Source organism: Talpa occidentalis, unplaced genomic scaffold (genome assembly GCF_014898055.3).
Source record: "Talpa occidentalis isolate TD23 unplaced genomic scaffold, MPIMG_talOcc4v2.1 talOcc4.5, whole genome shotgun sequence".
Lineage (NCBI taxonomy): Eukaryota > Metazoa > Chordata > Mammalia > Eulipotyphla > Talpidae > Talpa > Talpa occidentalis.
The window spans coordinates 111,887,901-111,900,214 of record NW_023604861.1 but is presented as its reverse complement, the minus strand read 5'-3'; the positions used below and the strand labels follow the sequence as shown (position 1 = coordinate 111,900,214).

General features: G+C 44.2%; 1 protein-coding gene across 2 annotated transcripts in view; it reads left to right on the top strand.

Moving 5' to 3' along the window:
* Positions 1-12,314, top strand: part of PRKCE (protein kinase C epsilon) — a 457,999-nt gene that overhangs the window by 174,592 nt on the left and 271,093 nt on the right. For both annotated transcript variants that reach the window (XM_054687735.1, XM_037528123.2), the window contains one exon: positions 1,579-1,642. In XM_054687735.1, the coding sequence (XP_054543710.1) occupies positions 1,579-1,642 (64 nt within the window). The remainder of the gene's footprint in view (positions 1-1,578; positions 1,643-12,314) is intronic.

Sequence of the window (12,314 nt, the reverse complement as noted above, 5' to 3'; positions counted from 1 at the left end):
GATTATTTTACTCTGTTTAGCAGAGGAGATAGACATGTGGGTAATATATTATAGTTTATCAGGAGCTGTATTTAGATAGGTGTGGATACTGTGGGGACACCAATAAGGGGTGATCAATTCTGACTAGGCTATCTGGAAAGGCTTCAGAAGGGAGACCAGGATGACCCTGACCTGGAAGGAGGAGGAGGTACTCTGTGGATGAGCAGACCCTTTGAGTACTACTTTCTAAGTGTGTGCCTGCTGTGTGCTGGGGACAATGAAAAAGGAAAGGAGTGTAGTTCCTGCCCCCAAGAAATTCACAGCTTGTGGAGGAGACAAGCTTGGCATGAATTAGCCAATGAAAGCTCTGCATAGACAGATGGGATTGTGGAGGCAAGGATAGGCTGTTGGGGGTACTCGGTGATCCAGGCTTTCCGGATTTACTACTCTCTCATGAAAAACACGGTTTCTATGAGGACAGCTCAGACCTTGTAAAGATGTCTGAACGGCCCCTCTGCCTGTTCTCATCAGCCTGCTTCTGTGTAGTAGAAATAGGATGAATGTGAATATGTAGAAGAAGGATGTTAGGGGGAGTGCAGAAGGTTAGAATTTATAGGTATTGACTTTCTCTTGGCAACCCTGGGAGAACCTGGGGTTTGCAAAAGTCATGTGCAGCTAACACACAACTGAGTGAGGGGGCCCATTAGCCTTGCACAGGCACCACGCGCACCCCTAGATTTTGCTTGTGCTCTTTTCTCCCACCCCAATGCCTCTCCTTTCTTGCCCTTATAAAGTCTTCCCAGATCACTTTTCTACATGATTTTCAGGCTTGCCAGTTACTCATGAGTTCGGCATTGTTCTGGTTTTTTTGTTTGTTTGTTTTTGTTTTTGTTTTTGTTTTTGTTTTTGTTTTTTAAACTCTCTGATGAGATTCTAAACACCTTGAGAGCAAGGATAGTGTCTTAGGCTTTTCTTACCTCCCCCGTGGGCAGTGGTGAAGTTTGGAGAACATGGGTTTCTTTAGATAGTTTTGGCATCGTGCATCAGCATCACCACTAACCTTGGAACTTTGAGTCCAGCTTCCTTATTTGCAAAATGGGATAGCTGAAGGTTTCTTGCCTCAACCCCACTGGCCTCAGGGCTGGATAATTCTTCGCCATGGAGACTCCTGTATACTCTAGGCTGTATGCTTTAGCATCCTTGCCCCTCACCTGTTAGATTCATGTAGCAGCACTCCCTGTCCGTCTAACTGTGACAATCAAAAAATCTCTGGATATTTTTGTGTTCAGAAGTGTCCCTGCGTCAAGTGTCCTCTGTGCCAAGTTTCCCTTGCATTGCAAAATCGCTTCCATCGAGAACCAGGGGGATGACATTCCCTCCGGGGATGTCAGACCTCCTAGTGCTGCAACTGGACACAGCAGACATTCCATCAATGCAGATTCGCCTTCATTCCTAATTCACCCAGTACTCGACACGTCATAGGTCAATGAGTGAATGGAGCTGGGACTCTAGGTTTTAGTGGTGTGGAGGGAAATGTCAGGGACCTCTCGGGTTGTCTCCACGCACACTAACAGAGTCACTCATTTTCTTAAATTGCAGATTGATCTGGAGCCAGAAGGAAGAGTGTATGTGATCATCGATCTCTCGGGATCATCGGGTGAAGGTAGGAGAGGGTGACCTCTGATTCTTGTTCTCTTCCATGGACTCTTTGTCTCTCCCTTCTGGCTGTGGTTGGGACACATTACAGCGACATTTAATTAACTGGCACACTTTAAAGGAAAAGGTTATTTTGAAGATGCTTATGCCTGTGTATCAAAAGGGACCAGCCATCTGTTAGCTTTGGTGGAGCAGAGGGAAGATTTTCGACTTACCACAGAGGCCAATAAAGCAGGCGCTCCTGACAGTGATTTTGAAGCAGGCTTCCGGGGAGTGGCAGGCTCCCCCTGAGACTCTTGTGGGGTTTGTGTGTGTGTGGTGGGAAGGAAGTAAAGCCAGTTGCTGTAACGGAATTCAGAAATGAAACATAAACGTGTCAAATTTCAGATTCTTACTTCTTTAGAGCTTTTATAGAAGTGTTACTTCTTTTTACCAGTTCCTTATGCGGGCGAGAGCCCTACTTTTAAAGTGAAATAATGGGGTGAGGAAACGTCTGCTCTCCACTGGCTGATTCAACAGGGTATAGATGTTCTCTGATCGTCATATTTTCTTTCTTATTCTTATGCCCTCTTCTTTCTATCCTGCTCTTGCTCACTAATGCCTGAAAGCTGGCGGGTGGTGAGGGCTGAGCTTAGGGGTAGAAGGGAACACTATGCCATCAAACATCATCCAGTAGAAACAGGGAGATGGTGGTGTCCTGGGACTCTAGGGAGCCTGGAATTAGAACTGAAATTTAGTTATTGGAATCACCTTCCTGCTCTTCCTCTCTCCTGGGCAAGGGGACTGTTGGCTTTAGGTCATGGCAGAGGGTTGGAAGATCACAACTGGCTCCTCTTGGCAGGGCTCGGGGGTTGGAGTCCTCAGGGGAAAGACAGACTCATAGCTTCCGCAGCCCCTGATTGAAAGACTTGAGCCTTTTACACCACTTCCCCAGAATTATAAACACAAAATCACTCTACATGGTCTCCTCTTCTTTAGGGATAGAGCTATTGTTTATGTTTCAGTGATGGAAGGAGAGATTATGTGAGCAAATTCAAAGGAGCTGGTCAAATGATGTACTTGACAGTGATGCCTGTTGATTCTCATTTAGCTAATTTATCACCCAATTCCAACAGGTGTTCAGAATAATTCAATAATTGTGTGTATGCGGGGCTCAAAATAAAATTCAGTTCTCTTTTAAGAGATCTCAATTATTTGGCATAAGTTTAAAACATGAAATATCTTTCCAAAATCGGTCTCTTACATTTTCTGTTCTTTATTGCAATTATATGCTGGCATTTCCAACGTTCCTTCTCTGCTCTCAGCTTTGAACAGCCCAGAATAGAATCTGTTTTAGAAGATTTGAGGATTTAATAGTAGTTAGTATGAAATATTTAAGATGTACAAAAGGACCTAAAGAATAATAAAATAGAGACCAGTATACCTAAATAAAATAGGGATCAGTGTATCCAACACCCAAATTAAGAAATAAAGACTCAGTAAGGTGAATTCTTGCATTTCTCTTAACAAAGTATATGATCCCAAATTCATCCAACTTGAAAGTCTTACAATGGCCTCCTAATCACTGACAATGGTGAAATATTTGATGAGCAAAAGCAGTCTTTTTTCTTACATAATCTATATGCAACAGAATAATTAATTTAACATTTCCTGTGTCAAGATGTTGGATAACTAATGAAAGACTTGGATTTTTATTTCTCCTTCAAAAGATTAACAACTTGCAAAATTATAGAGGACATCCTTTTTTACATAAGAGGGAGAGGATATGGACAAATGAATGAAGAAATAAATCAGAAGCAATTGATTTTTTTTTTTTTCCATCTTGTTTCTATGGCCTATTTCATGTGAATGGTCAAAGCAATTTTTAGAGGACTGGAGTCTTAGTCTTTTTTTTTTTTTAATCTCTTTCATCTAAAGAAAATAGAGTTTACTTGAGAAATGCTGACACATGCCAGCATTTAGACTCTGTAAAGTACTAGCATGTGTTGCTCTGAAGAAAAGAAGAAATTTTTCTGTGCTTTTTCCTCACTGCTCCTGGATTTGGGATCGTTTTTCTGGAGGGGGGAAGGACTCCAGGAACCCCATTCTTGAAGCTGAACTTGCTGTGCCCCATCTTTGTCTGATTCCCCAGTCCTGCTGCTGGGAGTTGGAGGACTCCTGTTTTGGAAGGGGTTTCGTTTGGGAAGGGTAGGGGGGCGAGGAGAGGAGCAGAGACTGAGTAGCCACAAAGTTTGCCACTTAGATCACATGAGAAGGATCCAGTGCAAAACATTCACAGATTCATGTCTAACTCCCTTTATTTAGTGAAACTATTGAACTCTGTAGTCCTTGAAAGCGTGGAAAGAGGTGAAACAAGGAGAAGTGATGTTTTCGCTTATTCTATCATCAAGCATCCCTCAGCTCCCCTATCTCCAGTGCTCCAGTCCCATTAGTAAAAAAAAAAAAATTTTCATAGCAATTGAGCAAACTTTAAAATACCTACAAGAGAGCACAGAGAAAGGTGTGGGGGTGAGAGTACGTGAACACACTCCCTTCTAGGATGTGCCAAAGGATTTTTTTTTTTTTTTTTTTGCTAGCTCGCTGTAGGAAGCCTGGACGTTTATGTCTGCTCGAGCTGCAGCTAATGTGATTTCTTACTGTCTAATAAAATTCCACTGCTTGCATGTCCTGTGCAGTTCACCATAAATGGATGTGACTGGTGTGTGCTTTAGTTTAACCAGGCAACATAACCCCAGATGTAAAGGGGTTAGGCTGGATGATAATTTCAGTCATTTCCTGCCCAGCAATTTTGTCCTTTGGTGTAACTTGAATAGGCATCTATCAGAGTGCAAGGCTGAGAGCTGGCTAATATCTATAAAAAGTAGAAGGGGTTCAAAGAAATGGACCCTCATGACAGTTACTTGCCAGGCACTTTATTTATATCATCCCAAGGAGCAAACCGTCTCAGCAGGCTCATCAGTGACACCCCAGTCTCCAACTCTTAGGGTGTGCTTTTATCCTAAGTAGTGACCACCTGGCTTCCTGGTAAACATAGCCCCATAGGCTCACCAGATACTTAAAGCATGATTAGCCCAGGTAACAGAAGCATAAATAGTGATGTAATTCTCAAATGTGCAAGTGCTTATTTCCTGTTGGGCACGTTCATTAGTATGTCTTTCTTTGCGGTGACGTAATTTGTGTATTATTTATGCTCTTTATAATAATATGACACTGTGCCTTTATTTGCAGAATTCCAAAGGAGGGATAATTAAGGTCTGATCAAAGGATTTCTGGGTTCTTTCTTCCCCTGCCTTTCTACCCAAGTGTAGTGTTAACCCAGGAGAGTTTTTCAGTCTAAACGAATAATAGACATAGCAAGAAGTAGGCCTCACTGGTAGGTCTGTACCACCAAACTTTTACTCCAGTAAAATGCAGAAGATATAGAATAATTTGAATGACTTTTTGCAACACTGTATATCATGCCATCAAACCAGGTTTTGGCATGTTTGCACATTGTGGAAGCAGAAGATGAGGGGCAGAGGGTGGAACCCACTTTTCTCTCTCTTTCTGCAGTCATGTGCTGCTGAAAGCCCTCATACTCCTCTCGGGGACAGGCAGCAGATAGAGCTGAAATAACACAGGATTCTATCAATCCTGGATTTTATTCCTAGCTCTGGAACTTATCTGTTTAGAAATACAGATTTCTCAGCCACGAATGAGGATAATGGCCCCTGTGTTAGGTACTCTGATGGGGTTGCTATAAGAACTATGCCTTGGTATCATGGACAGGAGAGGCTCAGTTAATATCCTAAGGCCCCAGAGACCTCAGGGCAGGGAGGTGGGCAAAGCTCTAACCCAGTGTCTATAGTGGGGCAGCAAGCAGGGTATTGGGGGCGCTCAATTCGAGGGCAGGGCTCTGACTCTGGGGAGTGGCAAAAGGCCTAAGAACAAAGGAAGATGACAAAGAGGCAACTTACTGAGAAGTCTATCTGGCAGGGCTTTCTGCAGGGTTCAGACCTAGCCATCCTTTTGCTCTTCCTCCTCCTCCCCGCAGTGGACACTCTGGCTAGCTGTGTCTGTGGACCTTTGTGTCACACACTTCTTATCAGAGCCTGAGCTTGTGTGCATGCTCCGCTCAGTGCAGATTGAGAATGTGGGGTCCCCATACTCTCACTGGCCCCTGGGTAAACGCCCTTCATATATTTGAAGACAGTAAATTGCTCTTCTTCAGGCTGAATCAATCAAATCCCTTAACCTTTCTGAAGGGATAGTTTAGAAATTTTTTTTGGAGAACAGAAAAGGCAGATTTACTGAAATACCCTGCTAAGAGAAGCAGCGGGTGAGATAGGACAGGTCTGCTACGATAGTTTAGAAATCTTAACTCATCTTTGCAGTTCTCTTCTGGACTTTTTCTTTTTTTTTAAATTTATTTATTTTTTATAGAGGCATGTTTTATTTATTTATTTTGTTTGTTTGTTTGTTTGTTTTGTTTATACATGCACTGGGTACAGTCAGAAGCGCGGGAGGGTGAGAGAATTCACCAGAGCGGGGAGCAGAGCAGGCAGAAGGACCGAAGTACACTGCTGAGGGGAGCAGCGGGCGGCAGGAGAGGTCTGCGCGCCATGTGGGATCCTCCGCCAGTGGCCGGGGAGCAGCCAGGGATCGAACCGGCACCGCAGAGGCTGCGGGCAGCTTCGCAACCCAGCGCTCAACTGCTGCGCCACCGGGGAGGCCCTCTTCTGGACTTTTTCAAGGTGCACAGACAGAAAACATAATCAAACCAGATTTTCTTGGTCCTGAAATGATAGCATCTGTGCAGAGCAAGTGCCTGGCAGTATTACCTCCATATGGGAGATGGTGACATTGAGAGAGCTCAAGCGATGTGCTCAAGGCCAAAAGATTGATTACCAGGTCCCAGTGGGTCCAGACCCAAACCACAATCCAGTGCCCTGATCTAATTCATAGCCCTGGTAATAAGCAGTGGCAATGACCTTCCCACTGTCCTTTTTACTTTAGTTCTGTTTTTTTCAAGCAACTTCCTTACAGAAATACAAAATGAAAGTTCTCAGCTTTGAATCCAAAGGTGACCCAAAAAGTCAAGTTCATAATCTTTCCCTCTGTCTGAGAAATGGAAACTCCTTTAGTCCCAGTTCAAGATGGCCAGTGCCTTCTCAAGTTATCTAGAATGTGCATCTGTTACCAAGTCTTGGTTTGCAACTAGACCTGAATGAAATCTCACAGGTTAGTAAGCTTTCTTAGGTCTGTGGCAAGCATTGGACTCCTTCTTCCAGGCTGAAATAGAGGGGAGGACTCTGTCTTCACCAATAGGCAATTTCTATCTAGATGACAGATTCTAGACTCAGATTCCGAAGTCCACTGAAGCTTCAGTTCATAAAAATTCTACCTTTTTTCTTCTCATTTCTACATTATCTAATACGCTTGATGATCCGATAGCTAAAAAGAACCATTTATTCAAATGAGTAGTAATCGACAATGTACTTTAACAGATGTGTCCGGTTGGTGCCCATGCTGGGGGGTGGGGAAGAGGGGAGGGAAGTGCCAAATGAGAGATGGAGTCACAAGAAGTATAAAATATCACTCTTGCCTTCAAGGAGGTTGTAATTCTTTTTATTTTATTTTATTTTTTAAAAGATTTATTTATTTATTTATACAAGCACAGGTACAGTCAGAAGCGCGGGAGGGTGAGAGAATTCACCAGAGCCAGAGCTGGGAACAGAACAGGCAGATGGACTGAAGTACACTGCTGAGGGGAGCAGCAGGCAGCAGGAGAGGTCTGCACGCCATGTGGGACCCTCGCCTGCGGCCGGGGATCGAACTGGCGCCACAGAGGCTGTGGGCAGCTTCGCAGCCCAGCGCTCACCCGCTTCGCCACCAGGGGAGGCCAAGGAGCTTGTAAATCTATTAGGAATCCAAGACTTACTTGTAGGACAAAAGGACTAGAGAACAATGCAGGCAGTATCATGTTGAGTGCTTATTTGGGTTTCTCAAGAGTTGTCCAAATGAGAATCAGTTCAAGGAAGAGGCAGGACTTAGGCTGAAAAGGAAGAGTTGGGTAGACTGGATTGGCAGGGAAGAAGTGGGGAGGCCATTTTGAACAGTGAAAAGCAAGTCATCATTATCAAAAATAGTTTTGGAGCTCCTATTTTTAGGTAAGGCTGGATAGACATGATAAATAGATGCAATCTGTGTTCTCTAGGAGATTCCAAAGTCATCAGTGTTAAAGAGAAATTTTCATGTTATGCAAACAGGAAAATGAAATGCCTTGAATGATTAAGATGTGCTTGAAGGTTGTGGGAAGTTCTTTCTGGATGTGTCTTTGTGGTCAAGACCTCTCACCGACCTTGGTTTCCAAGGATAAGGAGTGTTCTAGGTCAAGTTTGGGCAAGTCTGGGGCATTGAATGGAATACTTTTTATAAGCATGGCATGTAGGTGATTTGCAAGTCAAGCCCAGGCACAGACATTGCTTTTGGTCTTTCCTGTCCTCCCATCTCTCCCCTGGCAATCTCCTGGAGTTTCATAGTGAACACACTACCATGTTCAGCCTATCAGGCTGGTGTCCCAGCATCAAGTCCAGTCACTCTTTCGCTTATCAAGTTCTGTTGAATCTTTAATAAGTAACATTGCATGAGAGGTCTTAACCCAACAGGGGACTTCAGTGTCAGAAATCAGATAGAAAGAGCTGATCAGTCTCCCTCCTGCCAGGTCTCCGTCCTGTGAGGTGCATTAGGCAATAGAATCCTGGTTCTGCTCACCCACAGGCTCCGCAGACATGTGTGGATTTGTCTGATTCTCCAATAGCACATGGAGGGCAGAAAGAACCTCAGGGCTTGATAAGAGTAAAAATAACAGAATCCAGATGTTCAAAAACATTGACCTCGTGATGTGCAGCCTACGTTCTTCCCAAGTATAACTTGTTGCTGCTGATTTTGAGACCAGGGAGCTGGTACCTCAGTCTCCAGATGTTTGGCTCCACCCCTTGTCCTGATGGTATAAATTCTTTTTCCTCGAAGTGACCATGTGCACCAGATGAGTCAAGGGGAGTCATCTAGAAAATAGTGAACATCAAATCCCTGTCAGGGGGTTTCTAATGTCACAAAGAGACAAATGCTAAAATGTTTGATGAGAAAAAAGCCAAGAAACCCTCATTTCCTTCCAAATAGACTCGAGATGCACAGCAGTTCCTCTGAAATGAGTCATCCACAGTTAACAACACCAAATGCCAAGCACTAGCAGATGAAAAACAGAATTGAATCCTAAGTGTTTCGAGAACAGAGCTCTTTGGGATGACTGCTAAGCCTCTCTCCACTCGGCAATGGCGGGGTATACGTGTGCATTTCTGTTGACTCTGCGCCTGTTTTACTAACAAAGTAATTGAAGAGAAAATAGTCTTGTTGAAGAGATAAGTTTATAGGAAGGATGAGTTTATAATCGAGCCTTTGTCAAGAAGTGAGCCCCATGTTTCCTGGCATGGACTCTATTTCTGTGGCTGTTGTCTTGTGTCTTATATCATCTTTGTGTCTTATAAAGAAGACTGTTTTGGGAAATTCATGTTTGCAGCTCAGCTCATACTGGGTCAAAGTGGCCTATAATCTAATCATTTACTGTTGTTGATGTCCTCGTGATTTGGCTTAAAAGAAAAGGGTATTTCCATTTATCTAACCTGATTTAGAGAGTTGTCTTTCAGGACCCATTACTTTATTCTTTTATCTCATTGAAATTGGCCAGTGCTGACAGTTTTATTGATTTTCCTTATTACCTAGCTTTGTTGAAACATTCCCATTTTCACAATCAAGTGTATTCACCATCTTATTGGAGCTGCTGATGCTGGGGCTTTTATCTTCCTCTTTTTTTTTTTTTAAGATTTATTTATTTATGCATACAAGAGCTGGGGTACAGGCCAGAGGTGTGGAGGATGAGAAGATTCACCAGAGACAGAGTGGGGGACAGACCAGGCAGATTGACCAAAAATACACTGCTGAGGGGAGCAGTGGGCAAGTCAGGAGAAGTCTGCTGAACCATGTGTGTTCCTCCCTGGCTGGCCGGGAATCGAACTCATGCTGCAGTGGCTGCGGATAGCTTCATAGGTTGCGTCTTAACCCTTGCGCCACCAGGGAGGCCCTATCTTCCTCTTTTTTTATGAACCTTTGTTGGAAGCTTGTGGGGGCCTGTGAAGGTGTGCATTTGCACATGCACACAGATGAGAACCACTGTCTTCATCTGAGGCACCTATCCTGTCTCGCCTTCACCCCCAGTTTCTACCTCTGGAAGCATCATTTATTTGTTCATCTAACATATATGAGGCCCAGGAGTATAGACCAATGAATACGGTCCCTGCTTCGGGTACCTATCCTTCTATAGAGGGAGGTGAGCAATAGCCCAGTAAGAATAATAATGTGCAGGGGCTGTTGGTAGGAGAGGGAACAGTGGACCACTGAGGGGATTCCCTACCCATTGAGGACTCTTTTGGGAGTGGACAGTCAATAAATGATGACCATGTGCTATCATTAACTCCATGTGGCAAGCCTGAAAGGCAGGAAATCACGCTGGCCCTCTTTCCTTGGTTGGCCAGAGAGAGCCACTGTCCATTGACTACCCAGGCAATCAGCAGACAAAATAAAGGGGGACTAGAACTACCAAGTTTTGAACTTTCCACTATGGACAGTTACCTGCTAGGTGTGGTGTGGTGATATACATCTGAGGAGGTGTGAGCCTGGTCCCCTAAATCATATACAGTGTTGTAAACCAATGTTGCCTCAATAAAAACACTTTTGAACTTTTAAGGAAGATATCTGGTTTATATATTCCTTCATTTAGTCATTTATCCAGCAGCTACTGGGCATCTCTTTTCAGAGGAGGGACACAGAAGGAGACAATATTAACAAATCTTTTTCCTTGTGGGCCTTATATAAGGATGTACGGGGTCATCTCTGCCAGGATACGTAGAGTACAAAAGGTGCTTGTCTCTGGGAAAAGGAAAGAGATAATTTAGAAAGATGGGGACCAGTCTTGTCAATCTTCCCCTTGTGTATATGAGCTAATAAAAAATCACTTTAGAATCTTGAGGAAAAAATAAGTGGAAATGTGACCATTCCCTCCTCACAAACAGTGACTTGCTGATTTCCAGAGACTGTGCTGGGCTCCAGTGGCCTCTGTCAGAGAGGAACAAGCCTCTGGATCCACAGATCAGCTCTCAGGGGGACAGGGAGCTCCAGGAATAAAGCTCTGCACTCACTGACTAGTTAACATTGCTCCCCCAGACACTTCTGATTTGTGATGGGATGCGCTGAGGCAAGGGATTCCCTCCAATGGTGCCTGTCACTGGGGACAATATGAAGAGGCAGATGGGCCAGGATTCCTATGGTGTGGGTGATGACTGAGTGATGTGTGCAGACCATTAACTCAAGATACGAATCGCCTCTGTGTGCCTGGCCCTACCTCTGTGTGCCTAGGCCGAGAGGCCTGCCCATCTCTAGACACCCCTATAGTGGTGTTTTTTTTAGCATTGAGCAGCTCTCAGCAGCACTGAGGGTCAGCTGATCCGTGTCCCAAGCTTAGTCATCTCCACAGACTGAGTGGCTGCCCTAACTGGGGTACCTTCTGCCCAACTAAGTATAGGATGAGCCAGCTGCCTCTGAGTTTTTCCTACTCAGCTGAAACTCAGGTTTGCCTGTTTCTTGACAATAAAAGTATGATGATTTTAGTTTAAATAGGGAGGTGTTCTCTCACCATGAACCTGTGGCCCTTACTAGTATCCAGGTGTGATTTTTTTTTTTGAACTGTCAGGAAGAGTGAACTCAGGGGAAGTTAAGTTCACTTTCAGACTGTGTTGTTGGGATGTCACAGGTACCTGCATTGGAGTTCCTTTGATTAATTGATTTACTGACTGATTCAACATGTACTGACAATCTGTTGTGTGTCAGGCACCATGCTAAGAGCTGGAGAAACAAAGATGAAGAACACAGGCCTGCCGTGGTGCCTAGGACATGTCTAACTACAAGTCACCTGCTCTGCTTGGGCCTCAGTGACCTCTGCACATGGAGAGGGGGTGAGACTGAGGGTTTCTCTTGCTCTATAGTTCAGTCAAAGTGAAAAGAAGTTTGCCCAGAATCTGGAAGGAGGGAGTAGGAGAGAATAAAAATTGTAAGCCAAATCTCTGTTAAGAGATTATTTTATTTAAGCCTAAACGAATCTCACAGGTAGATTTATCATCCCTATTGCACCCATATCCTGATGCTGTGGGTATGGGGCGGGCCTGAGATGTTGCATTTGTAACCAGCCCCTGGGGAGATGCCTTGCTGCTGGCCCTCCAGCCACACCTTCTGAAGCAAGACTGTGAGACCTGGGATTTCCCCTCTGAGCCTTGAGCGGGTTTCTGCTTTCTCTTCTCCCCAACTTCCAACCTTGTAGAACATCTCCAGGTCAATACCTCTGAGTCCTTTTCTATTTAGTCCACTTTCTCCTTTCTTCTGGGAGAAGGTACTCATTTTCTTAGGGAGTAAGAAATGCCCAGGCCTTCGTATCCCAGTCCTGTGCAGAAAGTCAAAATGGAAAGCATTGGAGTTCTTGAGATAGGAAAACAAGAAACAAGCACCAATTTATTCCAGGAAAACAAAAAGCAGCCAGTCAGGATATTGGATTTGTTGTTTTTGTGTTTGCTTTTCTATAAATATCCTCAAGT